The sequence below is a fragment of the Gymnodraco acuticeps genome, unplaced genomic scaffold (genome assembly GCF_902827175.1).
Source record: "Gymnodraco acuticeps unplaced genomic scaffold, fGymAcu1.1, whole genome shotgun sequence".
NCBI lineage: Eukaryota > Metazoa > Chordata > Actinopteri > Perciformes > Bathydraconidae > Gymnodraco > Gymnodraco acuticeps.
The window spans coordinates 45147-47947 of record NW_022992228.1 but is presented as its reverse complement, the minus strand read 5'-3'; the positions used below and the strand labels follow the sequence as shown (position 1 = coordinate 47947).

Here is a 2801-nt window from a genome sequence, read left to right as displayed (position 1 = left end):
GATATTATACATATGTATTATACTCTTATAAGATGTATGTAGATAGTATAAGAAATGTGCAGAATACGACAGTTTAATGGTGGAGGTACACACATATTGATAGATGTCTTGTAATGCACTGTTGAGGAACCTGCGACCCAAGTTTTTCATCTCCGACCTTGTCAGGTATTGAACATTCAATAAATAAAGAACACAGAATTATTAAATATAAAACACAGAATTTGTGTGATTATACTAAATGATTTACAAATAAACACCACTGCATATTTAACTGTTACACATGCTGATGTAACGCAAATGTTCCAACTTGGGATCAATAAAGTATATCTTATCTTAAGCTGATCGATGGCTACTGCCATATTTGCCTCTGAACCTTGAGAAGTGCATGTTTCAGGCTTATCAATGAACAACAGGAGGGGTCACAGACATAAGACCCGCTGTTAAATAAAGCTCTTCTGACCTTAGCTGGCATGTGTGTGTATATATATTAATGCTGCCCATTATGGGCACAAGCCATTTTCACCCATTTATTAATTATATGTTTTACATTTGAGTGTTTCCTACCCCCTAAACCTCCAGGGATGTACACAGTTTAATACTGGCAACTTCTTATTATGGGAAATACGAAAACGTCTTTTAAAACTACAACTCCCAGTAGAGACGTGCCATAGATACAGAACATGTTGCGAAACAGAATAGCCAGCATGTGTAGTTCTGGGGACGGGGTGGGGGAGGGGGGGGGGAGTGGGGACGCGGTGGACCCGTTCAAATCCAGTTTGGACAGTCTGCCGTGGTTCCATCCCATTTCAAGTGCTGTTCGACGCTCGGCGTAACCCTCGGAGAACACTCAAACATCCAATCACAGAGCTCGAGGACTATCACGGGGTTTGTCAAGCGAAGCGGAGAGAATACTTACTTCCGGGTGTAAAATTCTCTAAAGCAACTACTATGAGCTGCTCCGACCCTCGGTCCTGACGGACTCCAACTTGTGTTTATTAATCAAACAAATAAATAAACACAACAGTGTGTGGTTTAGAAAATAATACAAAATTAGATGGAAAAAACGATGAAACAATACAGATTTCAGTTTTCTGTGCCCCTACTCTCCCCATAACTGACGGCAACAAAAGTCCTACATTATTCAATTAAAATAAAGAAGTAAAAACAATAAGTGTGGCTTGATATTGAGTTAGAAGAAGGTTGATAAACGCTGTGAGAATGGATCTGCGGAGAGCATTTCGCCGCGATCCCAACTCGTCTATTACCAACGTTCAGGGAGCTCTATGCAAGTCAATGGGACGCCCTGCCCGTTGAAAATGGACTCTCAAGGGGTACCCTGTGCGTAATAGGGTGACGGGGAGGGGCCCTGACCGCCCGTCAACATGTGACGGTTGGGAGTGAGAACGTGTTGGTCCATGAATGCAGTAAATCTCATAATTCATCCATATGCAGTAATAGTAGTGGTTTTCGTTAATGCTTCTTCCCTTTGTGTCCCTGCAGGTTCTCTACCTGATCTTCACAATCGTGCTCCTCTTCTGGGCCTGTTTCCTTCCCTTCTGGATCTGGCAGCTCCTGGGTCAGTTCCACCCGTCCCTATCTCTCTCCCCTAAAGCCAAGCGCAACATCAACTACCTGACCACGTGTCTGACGTACTCCAACAGCTGCATCAACCCCTTCCTGTACACGCTGCTCACCAAGAACTACAAGGAGTATCTGAGGAAGCACAAGCGCTCGTGGTCCGCCGGCAGCTACTTCAGCCGCAAGAGTCGATTCCAGCGTTCGCCGCGCAGGTCGCCGTCTTCCAGCAGCCAGCAGTGCACCGAGAGCTTCAGGCTCACACACACTGCCTCGCTGAGGACACACAACAGCAGCTTGTAAAGGTAGGAGGAAGCTTTTCTGGCTGTGTTCGTTAGCTAAAATCTAACTAATCTAAATACCAGATCGAATGCACCCTGAAGGCTCTTTGAGCATCGCTCACTGATCCTGCTGTTATGTTCAATGTTTGTTGTTTGTTTTTCATGTATTGATATTTGTCTGTTGATGTTACACATGGAGCTGCCGTGAGTGTTCGTCCACCAATCAGTAGTTCCCTTCCAACTTCCTTGTTAGCTTACGCGATATGAAGCTTGACATGTCTGACTCAGACTAAATCAGCACAAAATGATATCCTGTGCTGATGCATTGATTACATTGTGTTGAACATGTTTCAATAAAGCTAATCAGATTGTGGTCACTTCATGATGTCATAACGATGTTTTGGCTTGTGTAACCATTAGCCAATCAGCAACCAAGGTAACCCCCCCCCCCCCCCTTATCACCTGAACCTCCTCTAGAGCACCATTGAGTTCTTTGTAACCAAATGTCTCTCAGAGGGGCGTGGGGAGGGGCTCCTTATTTTCATCTAAAGTAACAGACAGAGAATCAGCACTTTGGAAACAGGGCTGAAACAGAGCGGATTATGGGTAATGCTGCAATGATCTGTTTGGTGTTCCAGCCAATCAGAGACAGGTTATCTGAGACTTGTGATATATTGATGAGAAACAGTATGATAGTCAAAAGTCAAAGTCAACTTTATTGTCAATCTCAAAATATGTTTGTGCGCAGAAAGATCGAAATACCTTTTAAGGGTCGCAAGGACTAGAGGAGTGCTTTAGAAATTCAGTCTATTTACAATGAACCTCCTCTCTAAACACAGCTCAGTCCTGCAGCTATTCTCCCATCTTAATACACTCCAGCTTCCTAACGTGGATGTTTCAGACCGGGAGGCTTTGTTGGCGTTTTCTATCAGAGGAACTGCTGGT

The 2801-nt window shown here is 44.1% G+C and overlaps 1 protein-coding gene across 1 annotated transcript; it reads left to right on the top strand.

Moving 5' to 3' along the window:
* Positions 1–1500: 1500 nt before the first annotated feature.
* Positions 1501–2224, top strand: LOC117539791 (urotensin-2 receptor-like; the record flags this gene model as incomplete). Its single annotated transcript, XM_034206116.1, has 1 exon — positions 1501–2224. A coding segment is annotated over one exon (378 nt), but the record flags the coding sequence as incomplete, so codon positions are not given.
* Positions 2225–2801: the final 577 nt, after the last annotated feature.